Here is a 27,985-nt window from a genome sequence, read left to right as displayed (position 1 = left end):
CAATATGCATAATAAAATATTGATTTAAAATTCCATCCATTCCTTAAAAGGAACAAAACAAAAATCTTGCTATATCTCGTTTTGCCTGAATATAGGATCCTTTTATCCATCATTGCCTTTATATGTAGCAAAAACAAAGTAATTCATCCACGAACTCACAATGGACAAAATACAAATTGTATATGCAACAAAACCAAGCATATATCATTTTCTTTTTTTCAGCAACTATAAAAGCAAGCAGCTGCTGCCGCGACAGTGAGAAGGAAAATAGAGGAACAACATCAGCGATTAAGGCTTTCAGATCTGATATTCTCTGCAATCTCAGTTTCCCATCGGTCACCATTCTCAAGCAGCTTCTCTTTGTCGTACAGCAGCTCCTGCAACATTGAGATTACCTAATTTACCTCAAAACCAACAAGTGAAAATGGACATTTGTGATTGATTTATTGGAGGAAAACAAACCTCACGAGTCTCGGTGGCAAATTCAAAGTTGGGTCCTTCAACAATTGCATCAACAGGACATGCCTCTTGGCAAAGTCCACAGTAGATACATACCTGCAAAGTTGAACTAATGTAAGACAAAGAAGACAACCATAAAAGAAAAGAGGGGGAAAAAAGGGAAAAAGAAAAAAAAGAGAAGAGAGATTGAACCTTGTAGTTCGACGACTTCCATCCTCCCTTTCCTCAGCCTCTATTGTGATTGCTTGCGCTGGGCATATCTGATAAACCACTATCACTACATGAGAACATCATAACAGTAAATCCACATTCAGTGAGAGAAGCTTAATCAGGAGTTGATAATGGATAGGATTAGTGAAAATTAATCAGCAAACCCAAGAACAGTTTGACGGGTCCAACTTCTCACAGATTGCTTACTCTTCAAGAGAAGCAATAACAGACACTAATCTTCCTTTCTATATAACTAGAGGGTATAATAGAGATAATACACATAACAAATATAGTAAACTTTTTTTTATGCATATTACCAGGTGAACCAATTCAGTGACCATAACACCCATTTAATTGCGAGTATGCCTAAGACCACATACAGACTAAAACGAAAAGGCGTAAAGCCCCCAGACTCCCACTCCAGTCAGGTGTCCATACCAGAGGGCAGGGGATACTTTCTCCCAGGTTGATAATAGTCATTCCATATTGTATCACTGCATGGTGGTACCATTCCCACCAAATAAAAGTAATATAGGTAACTGATAATGTTGAACTTACAGCTTCACAAAGGCAATGCAACGTTCCTCTCCAGTTGGATATTGGCGGAGAGCATGTTCCCCTCAAAAACATGGGCTCAATGGACCCTTCCCAAATGGATAGTTAATCTGTACAAGAAAGACAGGTTTGTATCATAATATGTTCAATGCAAGCTCAAAGAAAAGAATCATGAGGACACTTACTGTAACTTTTCTGTCAAAGAAGTACTTGAGAGTCAGCATGAGGCCCCTAACCATTTCAGTTAGAAGCAATGTGTTTATGCTTCGCTTAAAAACTGTCATTGAGAAGAATATAAAAAGACATTAATTGAAAAAGATAAAATTGAACTACTAACAAGTAATAGAGACAGAAACATTTCAGTGCACACTATATTACCAGAACTCCAGACTTAGAAATCTCCTTTGCAAGCTGCTCTCTTTCTAAATCATCTGCAGTTAATACACATGAAAACACACATGAACCAAGACATCTTATATCAAGCAAAAGAACAGCCTTAAAAATAGAAGTCCCATCAAACACTAGGATTGATGGTCATGCATGGAAGAAAATTGTTAAAGCATTTCTTATGATTTCCATGGAGAACCGTGGTGGAAAACTGAAAGGCATTTATTCCCATTGCATGCTCTTCCAAAACTCAAAACATATCTCCCCATTAATAACATAAAATAATTCATAATCTTCACTTTCCATCCATATTCCATAGAATTCTTAATACTTTTCCAATTTCAAAATAGCTATAGCTATAAAAAAAAGGAAGATCAAAGAGGGAGTAAGGCAAGACCTTCTTGGTGCTATAGGAGTGCGAACTGTGTTGCAGACCATAGTTTTGTAAACCTTGCAACGCTTGCCCCGACACAGCCTATAAATACATAATCCAAAAGAATCAGTAAAATATCCAAAAAGAAAAAATACAAGTCCCAGAAAAATCATAACAACGTTGATGACAAATAATCAGTGAGGTTCTGTTAATACTTAATAGCTTTTGAGCCGATGGAGAAAGCAATTAAAACAGGAAAAAACGAGAGCTTAATTTATGGAAATTGAAGTAAAACAAAAGAGAATAAATTTTAAAATTATATACAACAGAGGAAAAGTCTCTAACCTAAATCTACATATGAGCCTCGCCTTTTTCCACAACTTCATTTCTGTACATTATCAGGTGCCAGAAAAATAACATTTTAATTCCCGCTGGCTATGAACAAATTCTAATGAATAATCAATTCCATGATCATATAAATCTAAGGCATGGATCAAAAGGAGAAGAGGAAAGTGAGTTCTTACGAGGTGTCGAGCTCGGAAAGCATTGAGAGAATTACGAGCGAATATCGCAGCCATTGATTTTGATTGTTGATGGCGTTGATCTCGATCGGAACTGTAACTAAGCTTCTCCTCCCCACCTCATTAATCGGGTATTTTCTCTTTTCAGTTTTTTACGGCGTCGTTTTATCCTGCGCTACATTAGTATGGACTTATGAATGTCCAGCTCAAAGAAAGTAGGGCCCACTGGCCCACGAAGAACATTTCAACCTAACGGCGTCGTTTCGAAGGAGCTCAGGATCTCAAATCTCTGAACCCATATTTTTAGGGTTTAAGGAAGACACCACTGCCAGCCTCCCGGTGTCTGTTTCAACTCTCCACCCAATTTCCAAACCAGCGAGAAATGGCGTCGTTTTTCGGATCAGCAATGCGGGCTGGCTCGAGGACCCTAGCTTCTCGGTCTAAAACCCTAACTGTAAAGAGCCTAATCCCAAATCCTTCAACAAGATCCCTCCCTCGCGCCTCAAGGTACTTGCTTTTTGTTTTTTCCATCTAAATTTTTTATCAAATTCTTGACTTCTTTTTTTTTTTTAAAGGATTGTTTCGGCGTTGGGAGGATTAGAGTCGATGATGCCACTTCATAGTGCCATTGCATCTGCTCGCCTGCAATCAAGCATAGCCGTCGATTCCTCCTGTTGGAGCTGCCTCTCTCAAGGTTTTTCTTCTTTACCTTTAAAAAGAAACAATTGTTTAATATATCAATGTCTCATCAACGTTATAGTTGTTCTGTTGGTTCAAGTTTTTTTATGCTACAATTGGGTATAAGTTTCAAATGCCGTATAGTTTTTGTTGCAAGTTTAGGAATGAATTGTCCTTCACTTCCCTACGTTCCCTTTGACGTTATTCAAGAATCCAAAGTAGAACTTTATATAGAAATTGACTTCCGATGCTCTTAGCTGTAATTGTTTTGAGGAATTATATATGTAAAAATATGTACTAATTTCTAGTAATAATATGGGCTTCGGATTGTGAGCTTGAAGTATTTGAAGACAACCGTGTGATCTGCATTGTTAGAATGTTGGGTTCTAATGGTCATGGAATAAAACTTGACTATCCATGAAAGCATGTTGTTTGATGTACAAACATAGCTGTTCTACTTCTAACTTGGTTTTCTAATTCATGAAATAGGACTTGCAACACCCTTGTGACAAAGCTGGATACTTTGTGGGGCTGGGACATTAAGAGCATAGGGTCTTTGTTTTTGAAAGCTCTGTCAAGGGATTTCTGGACAACTGAAACTTCTTCAGCTCCAATGTCTTAGCAAATGATTAGCTACCTTTGCAGCATATTGGGGGTTTTGTTGTTGATTTGTGATGCATCTGATTTAGACCTTTTATATGCTTTGGAGGAATCACTGCCCAAAGCAAAATCCATATTACTTTATTTACAAAGTGAACTTCTAAGCTTTCTTGCTCTTAACTTTTTTTTTAAGTATTCATGTATTTGATATATATTTGGACATGAAAAGAAAAATATGATGTTTTAAGGTGCACCTAATTCATGAAAAACCATGAAAACAATGAACACACACACACACACACGTGTACTAATAGCATAGCTTTCTTTTCTTATTTACTGAATCAATTTTCATTTCAGATCACTTTGACTTACATTGTAATTTTTTTTGTTCAAACCACTCAAGATAGTAATTTGACTAATAAAAGAACAGCAGTGAGAAATATCAATAAAGCCCTGCATTTAACTTTTGATTGATAAGTCAATTTATACATACCACTATTTGCATGGTGGAATATTCAAATATTGTTAGCTATAACCTCACTTTGAACACATAGAATGGTTATAAGTCATCGAGTAACCGAAAATTTTTAACAATCTTATCTCCTTTCCAGCCAACAATAACTTTCACGTTTAAGACCAGGAAAAAGAGGTGCATAGCAGCCTCAAGCTAAATTATCTTCTTCTTTTTTCTTTTTTTTTGTATATGTTAACACATTGGGGAATATCTAGTTTTATGCACAGAGTAGTCAGTTCGCGTCATTATTCACCAGTTTACTATATGCACAGAAGTCTGAGAGAAAACTAAACCCTTTATAAGCAGCAGTATCTACAACCAATGCCATCGCCATTGATAAATACCATTCTTTTTAACCAAGATTTTCCATTTGAGGAGGTTGACTTGCCCTGCGGAACCAAGTATTGAAAGCTGTGACCAAGTGGGGGCAATCTTCAACATTCCTGGTTGAGAAGCTTAGACATTGTTGCAACAGAACTTGTGCATCTGACATTGGCAATGTTGAGATAATTCTCAGGAATGTCTCCTCCAATACTAGGTACAGTGTTTTATGACTGGGCAGCATAGGTGAGACACTGTCTTTGCATGAGATCAGAACAGGAAGCCAATCTTTCACAAGCTTCATTCTCACCTGAAAGTTTACAAAGACTCAGCTCATTTTCACCATCCATAATGGGCAAAAAGCTGATGGTAAGAATTGGCTTAACCCTCTATTCTTGTAAGAATATATATATAACTCTACCCTTAAGTACCCCGCAATTTATCATTCAATTATGGCGACAACACATGTTCAGACCATACTTTTGCCTAGAAGACAAACTTAGTTTTAGATAATTTTGAACTCTAACAACCAAAAATATTTGTATTCCCTTTACACTTGTTAGATCTTAAGAGTATTAAATTGAATGATTCTGATAGATGAAATCTTAGAGGTCCTAGTTGATATGACCATTATGTACAAAATACTAGGATGAGGGAGTACATTTCAACCATAAATGTATTAAAAGGTGCCCAAAAAGGGTGATTAAGGCCTGCAATTAAACAATTACCCTATCAAAGACTCGGGCGTTAACTGAAGACATTAACTTTCAGCAACGGACTGATGAAGCCAAATTTCTTGGGGTTTATAATATTTCAGAATCACTTTTACACCAAAGCTTAAATAAGATTTGACTAACAACACATTTACATATCATATTATAGCCAATCCATACTCCATGATCACCTAGACGATAAAACTAATAAGCTTACTTCAACATTGCAAATTACCCATCATAACCTTAAATTGAAATCAACTTATTCCTTTGGGCTATTAGTTCCCAGAACAAACAATTTACATACCTAACAAGCAGACCTAACCTGAACTCTATCCAGCAAACTCTTACAGAACACAGCGACAAAACATCACGTTTATCTATTGATTAGGCAATGTTAAATAAACACCAGCAGGTTTGTATAATCAAATAAATTGCAACAACAACAATACCTGTCTGGAAGATAATATTGTTCCAGCAGCAACTGCACTGGCAAGCTTACAAGTACAGCGGAGCATGACAGCAGGGAGTCCTGGAACAATATTCCTCCAAGCATCATCCCTAAACGCTTTCTGCAAATCCACCGTAAACGCTGCCTGCTCACTCCATTGCTTCACTGCCAAATCTGCAACCTTCAACTCAATCATCCTCTCAAGTCAACCAGCCACAACAAATGCCTCCCATTAGTCATCGCCGTATGCAAATGCAACCTCTGTATCGCCTCTGTCTCGTTATGATCCCCTCTAAAATCAGGGCTCGAATACTGCTCCAAACTCTCCTTCACGACCCTCAAATTCGCGTCGAACGCCCTCTCCAAAACCCTCCTCGCTGATTCCCGCGACGAAAAATCTCTCAGAAGCTTAGCCACGAAGACTTTAACAAACGCCATGTTAGGCTGGCTATACATCGCTTTTTCAATCAATCCATGCAACATCTCCTCATAAAAATCATCTTCCCCCGGCGAAACTCTGGCGAGGAGTTCCTTGGATTCTTCTTCACGCAAGAGAGGGATCGAGCTCAAAACTCTCTTCTCCTCTTCCTCGCTCCACGGCACGGCTTCTAAGAATTTGACGCATGCTTTGACGCAATCTTCGAAGAGTAACTCCAGAGCGACGGGGAGGATTTCGAGTGCGGTTGAAGCTGAGGCAATGACGGTTGGGAAATCGTAGGTGTAAAGCAGTTGAAGCACAGTTAAATGGACGGTCGGATCGTCGTGAACGCCGAGATTCAAATGGAACATATTATTACAATTAGCAATGGTTCTAGAATCATGGCCGGCATTGTGGTTGTTTGCTTGGTGTTGCCAGCGATCAGATAAAAGAGCGGAGAAATATTTGGCGCGGAAGATGACGCGGGAGTGGAGATAGATCTGGAGGTCGGAATGGCGAGCGGAATCGGAGGGGTTGGAGGAATCAAAGGGGGAACGGTCGATGAAGAAGCGGAGGATGACGTCAGCGGTTGAAGGATCGTTGAAGGAGAAGGAGGTTCGGGGGAGCTTTTGGGAGAATTCGGAGATGGTCTTGTGGGGGAAGGCTTCGACGATAGCGTAGGCGTGGTGGTGAGGCGGGCGCTGGCGCTTTCGGGAGCTGTTTGGTATCATCTGGGAGTTTCTAGAGGAATTACTAATTTTGATTTAGGGTTTTTGAATGAATATATTTATACAATGTCTAGGATTTGAATAGAAGAAGAGGGAGAATTGGGAGTTTTATTTACGTTAGGAGGACAGGTTAAACAGAAACCAGTTGGATGAAGGTGGGTTTGTTTTTCTAGTTTCTGCCTTGGTAATATATACTAACCGACAAACAATTAAGTATTGTGGCTATACCTGCTAATCAGCACGACTTTTTTTCAGCCCGGCCCAAATATGTAAAGAACTGTAATTTTTTTACTGTTTTATTTGCTATTTTCTTTTTTTTTCCTACTATTTTGCTATCATTTCACTATTATATGCTATTATTTTATTATTATTGTATAAATCTTATTTTATTGTTAATTTTGTTACTATTTTAGAGGTATTTGATTGTTAAGTTGTAGTTATCTTAATGTTATTTAAGTATACATATGTTTTTTAAATTTATTTTTAATTGGTTGAGAAACATTTATTTTAATGTTTTTAGTATTTTTGATGTATTATATTTTTAAAAAAAATATATAAAATAATATTAAAAAATTAATACGGGTCGGGTTGGGCTCAAGTTTTAACATTTTTATCCGGGCCAGACTTGAGTAAAATTTTAGGTCTATTTTTCGGGTCAAGCTCGCGCCTAGTAAATGAGTCTAAAATTTTGGCCCGAACCCAACCTGGCTTGACCCATGAGCACCTCTATTCAAAATTCACTTTAAAAAAATGATTATTTACGAAAATGACCCAGGTACAAAATCTATCACGAAAATGATTTGTTTTCTACAGTGCATTTTGGTGCCGATCATCTCACCGTTGGCATCACCCTCCATCATCCCCTGATCATTGCCCCATGATTGCCGGTGAATAAAAAATAATTTTTTGTGCCGACATTGTGTTTGTCGGCACTTGTATGTATTTTTTTCAAATGCACTTTAAAAATACTCATATTTTAAAAAATATTTAAAAACAAAATAATGTTTTAATAGTTGATGACGTTCGGGTTGTCAACACTGGTTCAAAATTTTTTAAAATAAAGCCTTCAGTTGCATGAGAAGACATATTTGAAAAAAATAATACAAAATCAGTAGAGAAAAAACACTAAATATTTGAGAAGAAAAAGAAATGCTTTTGAGTTTAGTTTACTGATTATAGTAGGCAAAGGGAATAAGATAAGAAGAAGGTGAAAAAAAATCCAACAATCAAGGAAGAAGAGAAGAAGAGGAAGAGGAAAATCAATGATGGAATAGATGAGAATTGGACTAGAAATAGACAAGAAGAAAATGGAGAGTTACACTACATTTATTATTAGATTAACAATTCCAATAAAATGCAATTGAAGGTTTAAGAGTCATATTGTCCAAGGCTTGAAGAAGAAGAACGAAATAGTTACCGGTCTCGACAATCAGAGCACGCCGGCAAAAAAAAATTCAAAAACCACACCGGTGCTGGCAAAGAGAACGCTAGCACCAAAAAAACACGGACATACCTTTTTATATAAAAAAATATGAACCGATGTTGGCAACCCGAACGCAAACACGTATTATAATATTTTTTATTTTTTAAAATCCGAGTATTTTTAAGGTGTATTTGAAAAAAATACATATAGGTGCCGGCGAACACGGTGCCGGCACAAAAAAATATTTTTTATTTACCAGGCAATCATGAGGCAATGATTAGGGGATGATGGAAGGTGGTGCTGACGGTGAGATGGCCGACACTAAAATACATCGTAGAAAATAGAAGTATTGTTTTAAAAAATCATTTTTTGTAAATAGATAATTTTTTGGGGTCAAATTTTGTACCTAGATTATTTTCGTGATAGATTTTGCACCTAGATATTTTTGCAAATAATCATTTTTTTGGGGTCCATTTAAAAAAAAACCAAGTATTGTTTTACAAAAATCTAAGGCCAACTTGGCGATTACATCCTAATTTGTTGGTTGGCTTGTTTTCCTGCTTTGTATGATGGTTTAAGTCGTTTGACTCCCCCAACTTATTTCGTAATTCTAAAAATTATTAGTAGGCAGGAGGCGCCCTTGGAATTCGGAGATAGCCTGCACAGTTCCTCCTATAGTGTGGTCAAATTCTCCATTTCTATTGCCACCAATTGCAGATCCTCATGAATTTTTTTTTACAATTATGATTCCAACTATTCATCAACATAAAGTTAATCTATCACAACTTGAAGTTTATTCTCAAATGAATTTATGTTTACATGTACTTTTTTCCAAAGTTTTTAAAATCGGTTCAGTGATTGAATAGATCAAATCATTGACTCCCAATCCGATCGATTTGTTCATTTTAATTGAATAAATTATTAAAAGATCATAAAAAATAAAAAATAAAAGTTAAAATAGAGAAAACTAGTTCAATCGGTTCACGAGTTCGGTCCAACTTTTTTTTAAGTTTTTGATCTAACCGATTGGTCTAGTTCTGTTTTGAAAACAATGATTCCCACTATTAAAAGAGAGATTCATATTTTGAAAATGATTTAGGGGAGATTTTAAAATGCAATTTTTTTTAAAAATGTTATATTAAAAAGGAAAATTTTATTAGTTCTGATATAATAATATTTAAGAATGGAATTACAGATTATTCTTAAGTTATTTTCTAAAAGCTTATTGAAAATCTCTTAAAACATTTTCAGGGATTCAAAATCTCAAAAACATTTGTTTAAAATAGTGGAATATGTTTCTAATGTTTTTGAGTTAGTCAAAATCTGTTTCAAGTGATCCCCAAACTTGTAGCCAAATGCACTTTTTAAGGGGTAGAGGATTGATCCTTTACGAGTAACAAGTATATTTTTTCTGCTTAGTTTTTCACTTTATTTTATAGTCATATTTCATCCCCAAAAGCTCCAAACAACTACAAATTAATTCTTTAATATAAATACACTTCAATAAGTAAAAGAGAGGGATCCCAACAAAAATACAAAGCTTTTACAAGAATATCCAAGAAAAGTTTCATTTCTTTCATCTTTTTCTTTGTACATATTTAGTGTATTGAGTTAAATATCTTTATACAAGTTTCTATTAGTATTCTTGAAATCTCTAACTTTGTAAGCACCTACCTTAGAGTGTGCCTCCTTGTTTACACATTAAAACACATCAATAAAAAGAGAGGTTTCTATTTTGGCCTTGAAAGTTAAAACGGTTATATCTTAGCCCTAAAAAGATAGGTGAAAGTGGCTTCAATAGTAGCTAAGTAAAAATATAAAGTTGTAAAGGATATATATTTTCTTTGAAAGGTAGTTCAAGATAGTGAATTGAGAACCCCTTGACAAGTAAGGCTAAGAGAGAGGACATAGGCAAGTGAGGTCAAAACCTCTATAAATTTTTTATGTTGATATTCTTAGGACCTTCTTATGTTTGTAAAATAAAGGGAAAAAACATTATCCACTCATCTAGCCCATCATGGTGTTTATTCAATTACTTGAGCTTAACAATTGGTATTAGAGAAATATCTTCATTGAAGGTTTCACCATTGGGAGAAAAAATTATTAAAACTTACATTCTTGAATAAGGAAAAATGACATTAAAGTTGGGGTCAATAGCATGAGTTAAAGTCATTCCATCGTGAGGCCATCACTCTTCAATGGAATAAATTATTCCTATTGGAGAAGAACAATGAAATTGTTGAAATTGTTCATCTAAGCAAATGTTTATGAAGTGTGGAGAATTATCACAAACAAGGCAATCATTCCAAGCAAAAAAGTGGGAAAATCTCATATGTTAAAGGGCAAAGATGAAAGGGATGAAATGGACATAAATATGACACAGCTTAACATTCAAAAATTCTAAAATAGATTGTATTTAACTCCTAACAAAAACCAATTATAATGGGGAGTATTATAATTTATTACCATGACGTGTACAAATGTTGATACATGTAAAATCTCATATCATTATACATATATAAAAAGTTTTGTTCTTACAAGTAATGTTTTAGCTACTAACTAGAGTCTAGAATCATTTAATCATTAATTCTGCTAAACTAATTTATACACATAAACAACATGCTTTTGCGATAGTTACTCGCAACGAAAATCTAACATACAATAATCATTGAAAGACCAAGAAATAAACTCACAAACATGCAAGAATTATTTCGTTTGCATGATCTGAAAGTTTTGTTATAAAACTAATCATTAAATAAGTAATCTTACAAACAACAGGTTGCGATTCGATAACTCAAATGAGGTTATCTTGTAGATCCATCTTCTAAAATTATATTAAAACATCTTATTGTTGGATAAATGAGACCATACTTCATTAAAAATCAATTCATTAAAAATGAAAGAGATTCAATACAACTTTTGTTAGTGAGGTTTTATAAATCATCTTATTTAAGAACAAGCAGCACTTGAGAATTATTTAAAATGAAAAATCTTTGGGTTCTTTAATAAACTTACTATATTAATATATCTGGACTAATAAAACTTACTATGCATGTGATTCAACACTATTAATGTAAACTTTTGGTTTGCTATTGCGTATGATTTAACCATACAAATATATGCATAGTAAAAACTAGAGGAAAATATAATAGCTTTTCAATACAAAATTCTTACCTAATAGAATAGATTTAATATGTGAAAATAGAACGTCGGCAATGACAATATATTGCAAAGAAAAGAGAAACAAAAATAAAGAACACACAGATTTTTTACATGGAAACCCTTTCGGGAAAAAAACCACTGGCAGAGGAGAAGAAAATTCACTATGTAAAATTCGAATGATTGCAAGAGGAGTTTCGACTACATCTATTTATAGGTTGAAAAAACCTAATTCTAATCAAAGTCAAATATATTATGCTAATAAATGCTAAATATATTATACTCATAAATATTAAATCGTCTAGAAAGAAGATATATTTTGTTTAACTTGACTTGCAAGCAATCTTTTAGAATTTGGGTCACACAACTCTAACAATCTTCACCTTGACACGAGTTCTCAACGAACAAGTTTTTCACCTCTTTCATAAAACCCCTTAAGGGTTTAACTTCAACAATGAACACCAACCAAGTCTAAGCAATGCTCAAACTTGGTTATAGGAAATGACTTAGTCATCATATCTATAGGATTTTCTTGAGTACTAATTTTGCTCACAACAATATCACTGCTAGCAATCACATCACGAACAAAATGATACCGAACATCAATGTGTTTTGTTCTCTCATGAAACATTTGATCTTTTGTAAGGAAGATGGTACTCTGACTGTCACAAAATACTGTACTGATTTGAAGGTCTTCATTGAGTTCACTAAAGAGTTCCTTCAACCAAATAATTTTTTTACAAGCCTCAGTAATTGCCATGTACTCAGCTTCAATAATAGACAAAGCAACTGTAGTTTGTAAAGTGACTTTCTTACTGATTGCACAACCTCAGATTGTAAAGACATAACCTGTGAGAGATCTTCTTATATCAAGGTCTCCTGCAAAATTAGCATCAACATACCCAATGATTCAATTTCTAGTTGTTCCAAATTGTAAGAAAACATCAGTAGTACCTTGTAAGTATCTTAAAATCCACTGAACTACTTTCCAATGTTCTTTACCAGGATTCACCATGTATCTGCTAACTGCACTAACTAAATATGATAAATCTGGACGTGAACAAACCATAGCATACATGAGAGATCCCACTGCACTAGAGTATAGAACATGTGACATGTACTCAATCTCATCATCTGATTGTAGACACAAAGCCGATAAAAGTCTGAAATGGGCTGCTAAAGTAGTACTAACAGGCTTAGCACTCTGCATATTGAACCTGCAAAGAACTTTCTCAATGTACCCCTTCTGACTTAGGTACAATTTACTTGCTTTTCTATCTCTAAAAATCTCCATACCAAGTATCTTCTTTGCTGGTCTCAAATCTTTCATCTCAAAATTTTCACTTAGTTAGGCTTTGACCTTTCTTATCTCTCATTTATCTTTTGCTGCTATCAACATGTCATCAACATAAATGAGTAGATACACAAAAGAACCATCATTGTTTTTCTTAAAGTAAACACAACTGTCAGAACTAATTCTTTTAAAATCATGAGAAGTCATCAAGGAATCAAACCTCTTGTACCACTGTCTTGATGACTGTTTCAAACCGTAAAGGGACTTTTTCAGCAAGCAAACATAGTCCTCTTTTTCTGAAACTGTAAAACCCTCTGGTTGTTGCATGTAAATATCCTTCTCAAGTTCTCCATGTAAAAATAAAGTTTTTACATCTAACTGCTCAATCTCTAAATCATGCATGACCACAATACCAAGCAAAGCTTGAATCGAACTATGCTTCACAACTGGGGAGAACACATCTGTGTAGTCCACTCTGGAATTTGACTGTAACCCTTTACAACAAGCCTTGCTTTATATCTGGGGTTTTCAACTCTTGGAGTCACTTCTTTCTTTTTAAACACCCATTTACAACGAACAACCTTTTTACCTTTAGGAAGTTTCACAATATCCCATGTTTTGTTTTTGTGGAGTGATTCGATGTCCTCTTGCATAGCAAACATCCACTTTTCTGAGTCTTCACAGCTAACCGCCTTAGAATAATTAGATGGCTCTTGGTTTGCATGTATATCTTCAACCACATTTAAAGCATAAACAACTAGATCAACCTTGGCATACTTCTTTGAAGGTTTAATTTCTCTTCTAATTCTGTTTTGGCGATAGAGTATGGTGGTAAAGAAAAAACTTTATTCTGAATTTTTGTACTGGCTTGAGGAGTCGACTCTGTTGTAGATTCTGGATTAATCTGATGCTCCAGCTACTTTTGATTTTCTTTATTGGAAGAGTCTTTAAGAGATAAGTTAGGTAGCATAGCAGTTTCATAAAAAACATCTCTAATAATTACAACTTTTCTATTTTTAGGACACCATAACTTATACCCTTTTACACCAGCTTTATAACCAAGAAAAACACATTTGATGGATCTCGGTTCCAATTTTCCATTATCAACATGAGCATACGCAAGATACCCAAAGATCTTTAAATCAGAATAATTAGCAAGATTACCAGACTATACCTTTTGTGGAGTCTTTTTCTCAATCGCAATAGATGGAGATCGGTTGATCAAAAAAATGCAGTACAGGCGCTTCGGCCCAAAACGACTTTGGTAAGTTGGCATTTGACAACATACATCGAACCTTCTCCATGATCATTCTGTTCATTTGTTCTGCAACGCCGTTTTGCTATGGAGTATGACGAACTATCATGTGTCTCACGATCCCTTCTAACTTGTACAGTTTTTTAAACTCATTAGAACAGAACTCTAAGCCATTGTCTATGAGAAGGTATTTTATTTATTTTCCCGTCTATTTTTCAATCATAGTTTTCTAAGACTTAAATGCAAAAAACATATCACTTTTCTGCTTCAAGAAGAACGTCCAAACTTTTCTGGAAAAATCATCAATAAAAGTTAGCATATAATTATCTCCACCTCTCAAAGGCATTCTAGATGGCCCCCACAGATCAGAATGAATATACTCTAACGTTCCCTTCGTGTTATGGATTCCTCTAGTGAATCGAACTCTCTTTTACTTCCTAAAAACGCAGTGCTCACAGAACTTTAGTTTACAAATTCCTTGCCCATCAAAAAGTTCTCTTTTGCTCAATTCTACCATGTCATTCTCACTCATATGTCCTAGGCGCATATGCCAAAGTTTAGTAATATCATCATTTAACAAGGAAGAGAAAGCAACAGCTGCATCACCAGTAACAGTTAGAGGTGCTCATGGGCCGGGCGGCCCGGCCCGATGGCCCGCCCGAAATATGGGAGGGTTTGGGTAAAAATATAGGCCCGAAATATGGGCTTGGGCAAAAAAATGAGGCCCGATTAAAAAACGGGCCGGGCCTCGGGCACCACCTTTTTGGCCCGGGCCCGGCCCGACCCGAATACAATAATTTTTTTATTTTTTAAATTTTAAAATACTTTTAAAATACTTTTTTAAAATTTTTTAAATTTTAAAAATATTTTTAAAATACTTTAAATTTTTTTTTTTAATTTTAAAATATTTTTAAAATAATTTTTTTATTTTTGTTTTAATTTTTAAAATAAATTTTTGGTATTTATTTAAAAAACGGGCCGGGCCCGGGCTTATGAATTTTTTCCCAGGCCGGGCATGGGTAAAATTCTAGGCCCATATTTCGGGCCGGGCCGAAATTTTTTTCTGGGCCGGGTTCGGGCTCGGCCCCGGCCCGGCCCGGCCCATGAACACCTCTAGTAACAGTAGAACCTTGCAAAACATATAATTTGGCAATCTTTCTCTACCCTTTCATCACAACTAGGGAACCTTTGAAAATCTTCAAAACACCACTTTCAACTGTGTATCTATACCCTTTTGAATCAAGAGTACTCAACGAAAGTAAATTTCTCTTCAATTCTGGAACATGTCGTACGTCACTAGGTGTTCTGACAACTCCGTCAAACATCTTAACTTTAATCGTTCCAACACTTACAATTTTACACGAAGCATTATTTCCTATCAAAACAACACCTTCAGACACTATTTCGTAAGTTTTAAACCAATCCCGATTAGGAATCATGTGAAAGGTGCAGCCCGAATCAAGGATCCACTCCTCGCTCACTTTAGAATTATTGACAGAAGTGACTAGAAGTTCACCATCATTTTAGTCTTCTACAACATCAGCTTCACCAAAATTTTCTTGTTGTTTTCCCTTTTGATTCACAGCCTCCCTTTTTATCTTGTTATGTAGCTTATAACATTCAGATTTAATGTGCCATATCTTCTGGTAAAAGTTACAAGTTTTACCTCTGTTTGAAGACTTCGATCTCCCCTTAGATTTACCGCGAGGATTCCATTCCTGTATCCTTCCACAATCATCATCAACATTCTGTTCTTGTCTCCCACAAACAATGAGACTCTCTCTCTCTTAGAGTCAGTTTAACCATAAGTTGCTTCATCTTATCATACGAGGTCAAAGAATCATAAACCTCATTAATTGTGAGAGACTCGCGGCTATATAGAATCGTGTCTCTAAAGGTTGAATAAGACAAGGGCAATAGAAAAAGTAGAATCAACCCTAGATCTTCCTTATCATACTAAACCTCTATGGCCTCCAAGTTTGAGAGAATTTCTTTAAAAACTGTTAAATGTTTGTGCACAGACGCACCTTCCTCCAAATGATGAGCATAAAGACGCTGCTTCATATGCAACTTGCTGGTTAGAGTTTTCGACATACATATTTGTTCTAGCCTCTTCCATAATGCAGCGGCGGTCTTCTCCTTCATCATATCCTACAAAATTTCGTTAGACAAATACAGATGTAATTGTGTTAACGCCTTTCGATCCTTACGCTTCTTCTCTTCATCTGTTAATGTCGAAGACATCTTATCTATCATTAGCAGGGCATCCTCTAGATCCATCTGCACAAGAAATACTTGCATCTTAATCTGCCACAACGCAAATCTGGTGTTGCGATCCAACAGCGAAATTTCATACTTCAAAGACGCCATTACCGTGATTGAGATGAACAACCTAGAAGCTCAGATACCAATTTGTGAAAATAGAACGTCGGTAATGATAATATATCGCAAAGAAAAGAGAAATAAAAATAAAGAACACACAGATTTTTACGTGGAAACCCTTTCGGGAAAAAAACCACGGGCATGGGAGAAGAAAATTCACTATGTCAAATTTGAATGATTACAAAAGGAGTTTTGACTACATCTATTTATAGGTTGAAAAAACCTAATTCTAATCAAAGTCAAATATATTATGCTAATAAATGCTAAATATATTCTACTCATAAATATTAAATCTTCTAGAAAGAAAATATATTTTGTTTAACTTGACTTGCAAGCAAAGCAATCTCTTAGAATTTGGGTCACACAACTCTAACATAATATATAAAAATTAATTGTCTCATAGTCCACAATCTCAATATGATATCCGTTACAACAAATATTTAAAAAATAATAATATTTTCTTTGAGACTGGCTAGAACATAATGCATTAACCATGACTTTGTTTCTCTGATAGCAATGTATTAGCTCTGTTGAACCATTGTATTACAAAATATTAACATATTCCATTGCCACATTGAACATAAGGTAACAATATATTAGCTCTTCTAGAGCTACCACTAAAGATTTGTTTGTTTCATTACTAAACAAGAAATTTATCTTTTATCCTTAAGGATAATATTTGTTGTTATATTATCTACGAGATATATATTTCCTTTTTCTTAAGGAATTAATTGAATAATAAAATATTCAGATACACGATAAATACATGACAAACTTTTTTTCGTACATTGAGAACGTAAATTATCTCCTTTCTTTGAAAGGGAAATTCTTGTCCATCTCTTACTTTATCTTTATTATTCCACTTCCAATAGTAATTACGCAAAATTTATACATATCATTAAATTAGCATATTAGCATACAATTATGATCATCCATTAATATTAAGAGTTATAGATTTTTTCTTATGGTAAATATGTGGTCAATTATAAATACATTTCTTTTTGTAATAGAAGTGTTTAAAGAGAAATTAAGCAATACAGTCATAGAGCAAGGGTAGACACTAGGGATCCAGTTTCCAAACCAACGCATTGCACTGTCCCTCTTGGTGTGGAGCTTGGCAATAAAATCTAGATTGCCACATAGTATAAATGGCACTGTAGGCTACGACCACGCGTCACATGATCCACCCGGCCATCAAGGTTGCACATTATAGCCTCCAAGCTCACTCATTTGCTCGATGTGTCATAGGCCGCATCTATATTAACCTTCATTGTTGAACCCACCGGGGGCTGCCAGTGTATTTCTCCTCGACTTCTTGGCAATAAAGGCCTTTTCAACAAGTTGTGCATCAAAATTTCATGTTGAAAGCCTTGCGAATATTCCAAAGTGATGTCTCCATAAATGCCATAAGAAGACAATCAAGGTTGTGAAATTTTCCTTGTCAAGTACTAGCCACATATTGGGGTGAATCCAAAAAAAAAATTTAAGTTCATTATAAATTTTTAAGAGTTTATCATATATTACTTTATGATTTTATTATTTTTATAGGATTGAACATAATTTTTTTTTGAAAGTTAAAAGTACAATTTTACTATATATTAACTTAAGGTGTTAAAATATATAAAAAAAATTCATTTGGGGAGGGGCTCCCCTTAGATTTGCCTCTTGCTACACAGTAAACCTGAACCATCTATGCAATTGCCTGCATCAAAACTCAACAAACCATCATTAGTGCCAGCTAAAACAAGTATTACGAGATCGACACCTAGAATCATTGGATATCGGTGTAAAAGCTATTCAACAATAACCCGATATAGTGATATAGGCGCCACTGGGTGAATGACCCCATAATAATGCATCTCTGGGTCTAGGCCTTACAATAGGAATTCACAGAATTTCATGCATACACATCCGCCTCTCCCCGTCCAATTCAATTTTGGCACAATTCAAATCAAATTCCATTATTATTATTATTATTATTATTATTTAACAAATGTGTAGAATTAATGATTCAATTACAAATTAAATAATCATTAGAATTAATGAAGTACTTAATCTTAGTTTCAAAAATAAAAATAAAGATGCATCATAAAGTCATAATAATTCAATTTAAATTAGTCTTATGGTTCTATGATACCTTCTAATGTAGCATTTTACATTCAACAAAAATTTGTTCTACAGATGACAAAATCTAATGAAGGTTTGTGTTCGAATAAGTTAGACTATTGATACTTGATTTAGTCGATTTGTTTAATTCAATTAAATAAAGAATAAAAAATTAAAAAATATATATTCAAAAATAAATAATCGATTTGCGGGTCAATAATTTAACCTTTTATTTTGAAAAATAGCTCGATCGGTTCTTAGCCCAACTTTGGTCCAATTATGAAAACAATGATTCTAATTCAATTGTATAAAAAAATAATTCTAATTATTTTTATGTTGAGTAAATATAGTTATTCGTGTAGACAATAAGTAAATATAAAATGGTGCCGATATTAATGATTAGCAAACACTAAATCAAAATTAATATTTTATATACATTGATATCAAATAAAAATTCTCGAAGTCTATTAAAATAAAAATTCATATATAATTATTAAGTTATCCTTTAAATTTGATTTTTAAAAGGTTAAAATTATTTGATTGTATAAAATAATTGCTCTAGTGGTTTCTGAAAACGATAAGGTTTGCAAAAGTTTTGCAGATTGGAATCAAAGGGGGGAATGATGGGAAATTGTTGAGGGTGGACCTATGTTTAAAATTGATTTATTGGATTGAAACGTAAGTAAACAGACAGGCAAAGTGTAGAAGCGAAGCGCGGGAGTAGGACCACACCACACACCCATTTGAGGATTACCGAATGAACACTTAACAAAGCACACTGCACTCGCACAAGCGTGGGGCACCGTTGTGTTTCCCCATAGCCCAACACCCACGGAATAATTACTGTCCTCCCTTAGTTCATATTCCAAGTCAATCCTATGAAACATAAAACATCACCTAGACTGTATATAAAATTTAATTAAGCTATTATTATTTGTTTTCTGAACCCAGAATCAGATTAGTTTTCGAGTTCCATTAAAATTTCTTACAGTTACTTTATAATTTTTTTTTAAAAATACCCTAAACTTTGCATATCAAATTAGTACGTGTTGATACAACAAGAGGGCAAAGAAGAGAGGGTGGCGGTTGCTATGGAGGCTGGAGAAGTGGTTGTAGGTAGAGGTGTTCATGGACTGAGTTTGAGTCAGGTCTAAGTATGATATTAACATACTTTATGCTTATCTAAACCCGACCATATGTGCAAAAGATTAACCCAAGCCCATTTTAGGTCTGCCCATATTTTTTAAAATTTTTTTAAAAAATATTTATTTTATTTTGTTTTAATATTTAATAATTCTATACATTTTTTATTTATTGAAATCTTTTATATAGTTATCTGAACATTATTTTAATGTTTATATTGGAGTAGTATTATATATTTAGTATAGGTTTATTTTTTTAATGTGTTATAAATTACATAATATATATAAAAATAACATAATAAAAAGTATTATAAAATAAAAAATAGATCAGGTCAAGCTAGGCTTGGCCCTTGAAGGTTCAAATCCGAGCTTAACCCATATTTTAAACTGGCCTAATATTTTTGCCTAAACCCTCCCAAATTTTGGGCAAGCCTTCGGGTCTGGACGAATAGCCCGACCCATAAACAGGTCTAGTTGTAGGAAACCTTTCTTGTATAGAACCTCTTTAGTCAAGGTATAGGGGGAAGCTATCCATGCCATCTTCAGATATTCTTTTTGGTCCTCAAGTGTCTTTTCTCCCGTTAAGAAATTCTGAATGGATGTGATCCAAGTATCTTCTGAGTCGAGGGCAAGAACTTGTCTTGTTGCCTCATAACTTAGATGTTTTTTATGTTCCAACAAGATCTTTCCCTTCTCCGTAATGTTGATAGTAACTACTAGTTTGGATAGGGCATTGGCTCTGACATTTTCTATCTTAGGGATTTTATTCACTTGGACCTCAGGGAGCTTTTTCAACAAATTAATGGTTAGAGAGTAGTATTTGGCCAGTGTTGGCTCTTTGACTTCATACTCTCCTTAGATTTGCTTCACAACTAGCTAGGAGTCTATATGAACCTAAAGAATTTGGATGCTCAGTTTCTAGGCCATCTCTAATTCCACTACTAGAGCCTTATACTCAACAATGTTGTTAATGGTGAACTAGACAAAAGATAAACTATACTACCATTCTTCTCCTTCAAGACCAATCGATAAGACTCGACCTCGAAACCTCATTTTCCTGCAGAACCATCAACATGGAGCACCCAAGGCTTTTCTCGTGGCAGGTGGTGGGTTGTGGAAGGACCTTTTTCTGACATTTTAATTGGACCATTGGTGGGATTGTTATTCTCAAGGGCTTCGAATGGTTGGGAAAATGAGCATTCTACTGCAAAGTTTGCTAAGGCCTAAGCTTTAACTACTTTTCATGGCAAATATTCCAACCTAAATTCACTCAGCTCGACATTCCATTTGGTCATTCTTTCGGGAATGTCTAACTTTCCCAAGATTTCTTTAAGCGGTTGTTCTAATAATAACATAATGGGGTGAGCTTGGAAGTAAAGGCAGAGTTTTCTTGTAGCCACAATTAGAGTAAAAACAATTTTCTCAACTCGTGAGTAATTCAATTCTCCATCTTGTAGAACCCTATTAATGTATGGTGTTGTTGTATTTCAACCTCTTTAACCAATACTGCTATAACTGTTTCATCAGAAACACTGGGGTAAACATATAACTGTTGGGAAATGTGTCCATATTGTAGTAAACATATAATTGTTTTCTTTGTATTTAAACGATGAATAAATAAATTTCACATTTCACTATTATGTCTTTTGTATTTTTGTCTTCCATATTTTGCATGCATAGCGAAATTGTGACAAGCAAATATTAGCTCATTGGTTCTCTAAGTTCAAACTAATGATAAGTGGCATTGCAAAAAAGTTTCCATTGCAAGAAATCTAACTTATTTCGGTAGATAATCTAAACGAGTCCGTAATCTCGTAAAAGAATCAAATTGAGTATTTGATTCAAATACTGAGAAGGATTATTATGTCTCTACAATTCCAATTAAGGAGATGACTAGTCTCGGCTATTGGAGCAATTGACTCCACATGTAGACACATAGATGTATTCATTGGCAGAATGATACATTGGACTGGACCCAAGATGAATTAATTCTGAATACGTTTGTGAATTAACTCACTTGTGACATTTATGATGTGATTTACCTAAATCCTGAGTTAGTCATTGACCATGCGTATGTAACTCATGTGCTTTGATATAAGTGGAGGTTTATGAATCGAGTCGATAGCCGGTATGTTGGGTACATGACTTGTGTATAACATGACTTTACTAGCAACAGTGGAATTCATAGCTCAATTGAAGAGTTAATGATATCCTCCCATTGGCATTGTGTGGATTGATAAATATGGAACGTGACCATGGGTTGCTTATTCTCAAACGAGAAATTTATTACAGTCATTTCTTGACAATGATCATTTTAATCATTAAAAAAACAAAATGGTGACAATGAGATAAAATAGGATTGTATTGAGTGAACAAATTTAACTTAAAGGGATCAAGGATATCATATGAGGGTAACACACACATGACAAACTCATTGGACAAAACCGTTGGATGAATTGCTTTCGTAAAGAGTATACAATAAGGAGTTTTCAATCATGGTACTTTTTATGGACTAACTCCATGATTAAGTAATTGTGAATTATCAGAATAATGCTTCTAGACATAATTGCAATTACTAAAGCCTAATTGTATATGTCTGATTGGTCCCTCCACTAGCTTAATAAAAGCTCGATCAGACTGTTGTTGAATCAGAAGAAAATTCTACGATTTTGAAAATAATTTAATTGAGTTGATTTATTCGATTTGGAATTAAATTGGATGGTCGTAAGAATTGTTCAATTAGAGAATTTGATTAAAGAATTTTCTTGAAAATTTAATTTGGAAAATTTATGTGATTTTTGGGAAATTAATTTTGATCAAATAAAATAAAATTAATCAAATTAATTAAATTTAATATGCTATCTTTGGAAATTAATTTTTAAGTCAGATAATTGATCCAATGGGTAATTAAACTTTGAAAATTGGTCTTCAGATCATAAATTGAGCACGGGAGCCCAAAACCGAGACCAAGATCCAAAAACTGGTCGAACCGGGCCTGGTATGTGAAACTGGGCCGATGGTCCAATTAGTGGTTGGACCAAACTGGCCGGGCCGTCATTGGCTCAGACCAAATTGAAAGAAATCGAACGAGCTCGGGGTGTCGGCGGCTGCGAGTAATTTGAGACAGATTCGTTTGTTTTTACCCTTTTACTTCTTGCATTAACTTTGCTTTGATGGCTTCAAGTTATTCCTTTACAGAGACATTGTTGTTACCTTGTAAATGTCGGGATATTGCTAGGAGGTTGGAATTATTTTTGCGAAGGTTTTCCAAATCATTGTGCACACTCTCCGTGAAGGGCGGACTAAGCTTTATCCTCTTGGCGAGTCAAGTTTTTCGTCCGGGAACCCTCTTGTGTAACCCTTAACTCAACGATAAACTACTCATTCTAGGGGCATTCCTTTGGTTAAAGATACGTTGTTTTTTCTACTGCTCCTTGAAGCAACACTTTTACTGAGAAATTGCTCTTCCAAACGTCGCAATTTTTCTTGAATTTCTAAGGACATGATGCTTGTTGGTGAAAATCCTAGTCTAGAGGGGTGGGGGTCATGGTTGGTAGAGCAGGCGTGGTTGTGAGACAAGTTATGGCTTCTTGCAAGCAACAGGTTATTCGTTCTAAGGGTCCAAAAGGGGATACACCAGGTTGTGGTTGATGTTAGGGGTGAGCAAAATCCGATTCGATCCGAAAAACTCGATAAAAATTCAAATTTTGAATTAAATAGTTTGAGTTATTTGAGTTAATCGAGTTATTCGAATCAACTCGAATAGAAAATCAAAATTTTCAGTTTAACTTGAATATGAATTACACAATTCATGTTATCCGAAAATCCAAATAAGAAAAGACAAAACTACGTCATTTTGATAAATGTTTACCTTTTCTAAAATTAAAAATCAAAACCATTAAGTTAAAAAGCAAAACTACGTTGTTTTGATAAATGTTTACCCATTAAGTTAAAAGGCAAAACCATTATGTTGTTTATGTAGTTAAATAATCTTGTATATTGTCTACTAGTTAAATAAGCAGTCCATGTAAACGCAACATTGAGGATAAATAATAGGATTCGTTAACTCAACTCGAGTTGACTCGAAATTTTTTGACTCAATTTGATTCAAAAAAAGTTTCAAATTGATTTTGGTTGCTAAAATAGGATTTGTCAATTCAACTAACTCGAACTTTTTTGACTCGATTCGACTCAACTCGACTGAATGCTCACCCATAGTTGATGTTCTACTGTAGTTGGGGGGTTGGGGCAACTAGGGAAGTGGTTCCTATTGGCACAGCAGGAGGGATAGGATTGGGAACCTAAGGATCCCTTAGAGCTTTCATCAACTGCTCTAAGATGGGTAAGAGGATACTTGTGTATTGCAAAAAAGTTCCGATAGGGATGGAAGAAGTATCCTGGGGTAGGGTTCAGGCCAAAAGAAGCTCCTAAGCCAAGCGGGATGGGTGTGTTAAATGGAGTGGAGAAGTTGATCTGGTTGGTTGGATCATTGGTTTAGTTGGACGGGTTGACGAGGATGCCATTCTAGGATTGTAAAGCCATGTTGTCCACACTCACCGCACCAATTGTTGATAAAGTGATACAACAAGGAGATGTGGTGGTTGTTGCGAAGGTCGGTTCACCCAGTTGGGGCGAGAGCTGAAGGTTACAAATAATGAAGGTGAGGAAAGTATCAAGGTTAAAAGCTGAAGATAAATTGATAGAGTATAAGCTTGGTATTCTTGGAGAGTCGATCCTTTCTTCATCATTCTTGGAGGTATTTATAGGCAAGGGTCCTGTGTAGGATGATGTTAACGTGTTAAACTTGCCCTCTAGTCATTATTACTGAACGCGTGGAGCAGATAACTTCGATGAGACGAGGATGTCTATGATAGAACTAACCCTATCATTCACTCTAACTTGATGATGTAAGACAGTTGAGTCCATATGGTGTTTAATAATCTGAATGACGAATGACTTATGCTTGTCCGGATGATCTCTTCGAAAGAAAACCTTATGGTGACCTTTCAATTTGCTGACAATTGACATACCATTTGAATATCTTTTTGATTTACCGACAGGAATAAAAGTATTACAATACGTAATGAAATGATTTACGGGGACTCATGAGTAATAACTATGAGTATACATGTTTGTTATGGTATGATATGGTTTTAGAAGGTTGCAGCCTTGTGATTTTCAATAAACTAACCGTTATGATTGTCGTATATGAATGTGGTGATACAACCAACGTAAAGTTGCTTTCCCCGTTGTTGCAATTTTATTCAACAAGAAGGTTTCAAGCTTTAGTTTAATTCGAATAAAGACAATCCTGCTCTCTAACTCATTTTATTTTGGTACAACAAACCTCGTCCATTAAAATGGTTTTCTTTAAACAATTCATTTAATATTTAATTTTTTATTGAATTAGAAGGTTTACAAAAATATCCTTTTGTGTATAAAATAAGTCTATTATTACGACAGTATTTTTATATTTTCAATAAAAAAAATCTGCATATGATGAAATTTGAACCCATGTCTCCAACATTTACAATACCTACTTTATCACTTCGATAAAAACTTGAGTTAGTATTTGATACACTGACAGTTTATTTTTTTTATTCCACGAGCAATTTTAAAATTTTATCATGTTTCTTTTTTTTTTTCAAGTATTTTAGTATACGTTAACCCCTGATCATATCTGTGAGTCTAAAAACTCCACTAGCAATATATCAAATATTTTCCCAAAACTTTATTTTAATTTTTTGTATACATTTTAATTTTATTTTACGAACTTTTTCATCAACATCGTCCTTTGTATATATATACTTATATTAAATCCTTGACTAAATTGGTGTTACAAGTCACCCAGGCTCCAACTTAATTGAGATATTACAAAATTACCCTTGCACATATAAAGTAACAAATATTAATACAAATATATTTTTGTGTTTTCATTTTTTTTAATAAAATAAAGAGTAACTATACAGATAGTCATCTAACTATCAAAAATTTTCATTTTAAGCATCCAAAATATAAAAAAAAATTGTAATTTAAGCACGCATGTTACATGATAGAATTTGAGCTTAGGACATATGCGTATCAAAGTTTTAACTTTGTCATTTCAACCAAAGCATCATTTGGATTTTATATAAAATTTTAATAAATATACTTATTACATAATTTTTTTATCCACATAATGGGTGTGCCATAAATCTAGTATTGATATTGTTAATTGAGTTAGTGTCACAAGTCAACTTAATATCAATTCAAGATTAACGAGTTTTTTTAAAAATTAAGTTACCGCTCTTGACTCTACCAAGAATTCAGTTGTTAAATAAATATTTTATAACTATATTTTTAATGTTGTTTTTTTTATGAACATGATAAAATTTTGACATTTTGATAACATGTTAAATGACCTAACATTAGAGGCAAATACAACAGGGTAGGATTAGACTGCATTTAATATTTTTAATCACTTGTATTTACGTATTTAAATTTATTTTTACTCAGAGTTTAAACTAATTTGTTTTATTTTAATTTCGTACATATTATATATATATGCTATTATCAATTTCAAACCATATGTTTAATTAGTTATTGAATGATATTATTAAACGCACAAATGTGTTCTAAACACGTGACTTCACGCGTTATAGATTTACTAGATTGATAATGTCGTTGATTGAGTTGGTGTCATAAGTTAACTCAATACCTGCTCAAGATCGATGAGAATTTTTAAAAAATAAATTTATCACTCTAACTATTATTCAATTATTAAATAAATCTTTTATAGCTAGATTTTTAATGTAAGATTTTTCTTTCACAAATATATTACATTATAGTTGTGGAGTTAGGCTTTCTATTTTTCAGTTTTTCTTCTCTCAATTAAATTCTATTTTTAGTTTCTCACTTAAACTCAAATTAGTGTAGGTTATTTTAATATTAGTTACCCACTTAAATTCTGATTAGTGTAGGTTATTTTGATATTATTTGACCTACAAATTTAGCCTATAAATAGGCCATTTTCCCACCCTAAAAAGATAACCCATAACACATTTAGGTATTAGCTTTTTAAGCTTTTAGAGAATTTTGTGTTTAATTCTTATTTTCAGGTTTCGGGATTTAGTTTTATCTCTATCTTTGTATTCTTAGTTTTTGCCGTTATAGTGAAATTATCTTTATCCGTGGTTTTTTATCCTTTTCGGAGGAGTTTTTCTACATAAAATATTTATATTAGATTTTTTCAATTGCTTTATTATTTTACTTGTTCATTGCTTAATCACGTTTGTTTGATATTCAATTAAAAAAATTGAAGTTAATTTAGGGATTGTTGAGTTAATCTGGAGCCAATTAAATTTGAGTATTTTAATTTTTAGCTTAAGTAGTTTACGAGCCTAATCAAAGATTCATATTTTCAATTAATATTCCTTTGGAGCATGAATACTTGAATTTAAAAGCGAGCATCGAATATAATCTCATTTTTTTACTAAATAATTGAATCAATGATGATTTTAATTTACCCAACTCAAATCATTTTAGCATTTTAAATTCAATTTCGGGTGTGTTTGGATGGACGGTGTGTTTTCTTGTGATAAGTGTAAAGATAACAGTAACGGTAAAATTAAATATTACAGCGATACTAAAGCCTAAAATAAAAAATAAATTAAATGCATCCCACCTGATCACCTCGCCTCACCATCTATCGAAACTCACCTTCTATTAATTTGACCTAAACCTCAAACTTTAAATTTCAACTCGACCCTACACTTCTTAAAATTCGAGTTTAGTTCAAATTATTGGAACAAGTAGACTAAGTAAAAAAAACTGAAAAATAAAAAAAAATCTATTAATTGAATTCACGATTAATTGGACAATTTTTATTCACAAGTAAAAAAAAATCCACGATTAATTGAATAGAATCTTATTTAATTTATAATTAATTTTAATTTGTTATGATGTAAAATTACATATTTCATATTTAGAATAGTGAGAAAATACTATGTAAAAATTATTTCTCAAAATATATTATTCATTATTGATTATATACTTGAAGAATAAATTTATTTAGAAATATTTATAAAAGATTTAAATTTTACTAAAAAAATCATAAAATAAAGTTTATTTTATTAAAATAAAATTTAAAAATTAATATGAAAAAATTGAAAATCAAACTGAAGTTAAAAAATTTAAAAAAAAATTAAAAGAAAACTCCAGTGAGCTGAACTCAACTCTGGTAAACTACTATTTACAAGAGAATTTAATCTCCCTTTTATGTATTAAAAATCTCAATCGAAAAAACAAAAATTAAGGG

The 27,985-nt window shown here is 33.7% G+C and overlaps 1 protein-coding gene and 2 pseudogenes across 1 annotated transcript; 1 reads left to right on the top strand and 2 right to left on the bottom strand.

The window, feature by feature from the left end:
* Positions 1 to 5: 5 nt before the first annotated feature.
* On the bottom strand, positions 6 to 2,562 carry LOC107955939 (NADH dehydrogenase [ubiquinone] iron-sulfur protein 8-A, mitochondrial-like; annotated as a pseudogene).
* A 208-nt stretch (positions 2,563 to 2,770) lies between these two features.
* LOC107953434 (protein NONRESPONDING TO OXYLIPINS 2, mitochondrial) lies at positions 2,771 to 4,036 on the top strand. The gene is made up of 3 exons (XM_016888742.2): positions 2,771 to 3,012; positions 3,081 to 3,199; positions 3,673 to 4,036. Exons 1-3 carry the CDS (start codon positions 2,888 to 2,890, stop codon positions 3,690 to 3,692), a joined length of 264 nt encoding a protein of 87 aa, XP_016744231.1. The 5' UTR covers positions 2,771 to 2,887; the 3' UTR covers positions 3,693 to 4,036.
* A 187-nt stretch (positions 4,037 to 4,223) lies between these two features.
* LOC107953432 (BTB/POZ domain-containing protein At1g63850-like) lies at positions 4,224 to 7,075 on the bottom strand (annotated as a pseudogene).
* Between the last annotated feature and the right edge of the window lie 20,910 nt (positions 7,076 to 27,985).

This window comes from Gossypium hirsutum, chromosome D12 (assembly GCF_007990345.1).
Source record: "Gossypium hirsutum isolate 1008001.06 chromosome D12, Gossypium_hirsutum_v2.1, whole genome shotgun sequence".
Lineage (NCBI taxonomy): Eukaryota > Viridiplantae > Streptophyta > Magnoliopsida > Malvales > Malvaceae > Gossypium > Gossypium hirsutum.
Note: the sequence above shows the minus strand (reverse complement) of the source record. Positions and strands in the feature narration are given on the sequence as shown.